The 1,181-nt window shown below is 26.0% G+C and overlaps 1 protein-coding gene across 3 annotated transcripts in view; it reads right to left on the bottom strand.

Moving 5' to 3' along the window:
* Positions 1–1,181, bottom strand: part of LOC108695118 (ras-related protein Ral-a) — a 4,591-nt gene that overhangs the window by 401 nt on the left and 3,009 nt on the right. For 2 of the 3 annotated variants that reach the window (XM_018204877.1, XM_018204878.1), the window contains exon 5: positions 742–858. The exons of the other annotated variant lie outside the window; for it this stretch is intronic. In XM_018204877.1, the coding sequence (XP_018060366.1) occupies positions 742–858 (117 nt within the window). The remainder of the gene's footprint in view (positions 1–741; positions 859–1,181) is intronic. 3 annotated transcript variants of the gene reach the window in all.

The following is a 1,181-nucleotide window of genomic DNA, read 5'->3' as shown; positions in this document are numbered from 1 at the left end:
AATTGTTATTCTCAAAAATTATTTCATTAATTAACTTTGTGCAAATCAACAAGATATATTTTTTATTTTAACTTACAGCAATAATATATGCCTCAATTCACAGTAAAATATTTTATACTTTTTTCTTTTCTTATAAAATAATTATTAATTATTTATAATACAAAAAATATAGTTCACTTATATGACATATAACAAGACATTGCAACACAATGTAATTAAAAAAAAAAGAAAAAAAAAAGAAAAGCATACATGCTTTGCATAAGCTGTGATAAGCTTTATAGGTAAGTGTATAATTTCACATTTATTTTGTAAATATTAGAACAATTTTTATAATAAATATAGAATTTGGACATCTGAAATACGAATGAAAAGCAGAGTTAAAACAGAGATATGCAATAAAATATCTTTTAAGTAATTAACATTTACTAATATTTTCTTAAAAGGTCATACAATATTAATTTATCTAAACATTTTTATTGCATATTTGTGACATTGAGTATAAAAAGCAGCAAATACACTCTATTGGCATTTCCTATATATTATACACTGATATAAAGTATTAGCGAATTCGATTGGACGCACTAGTGCGCACTGGTATATACTAAAGCCATCGTATATAAATAGATGTAAAGATGTGTTTATGCAATCGAATTCGCTATAAAATTGCCAAGACAGGAAATGCCACCAGTTCTATTAACTCAAAACATAAAATAAAATATGGTGCAAGAAAAAACAGCAAACCTATAGAATAATGCACTTCTTTTTCTTCCTCTTGGTACGGTCTTTACCTCGATTATTGCTTGCTGACTTATCTTCAATTTTGCGTGACCTTATTTCACGCATCAAGTCGAAAAATACCTGCAAATGTGCAATGGATGCTGTCTCAAAGCTTTAAGGCATATAAAATGTGCATTATGAAATAAATATATGTTATATTTTTTATATATGTAAAAGAAGAGAATGAGAATTGTGTGCATATAAGCAATAGCACAATACATGGTGATATAACAATGTATATAAATATAGATTGCAATTAAGCCTATTTAAAAATGCATATTTAAAAATGCATTCGTGCAATCGATTCATATGCGGTACATCACATTGAGGGTGAAAGCAACAAGAAATATATAATATAATACGTAAATCGTACATCTACTATTTTTGATAATTTAATTACATTA

This window comes from Atta colombica, unplaced genomic scaffold (genome assembly GCF_001594045.1).
Source record: "Atta colombica isolate Treedump-2 unplaced genomic scaffold, Acol1.0 scaffold126, whole genome shotgun sequence".
Classification (NCBI taxonomy): domain Eukaryota; kingdom Metazoa; phylum Arthropoda; class Insecta; order Hymenoptera; family Formicidae; genus Atta; species Atta colombica.
This window is presented reverse-complemented; position numbering and strand designations above follow the sequence as displayed.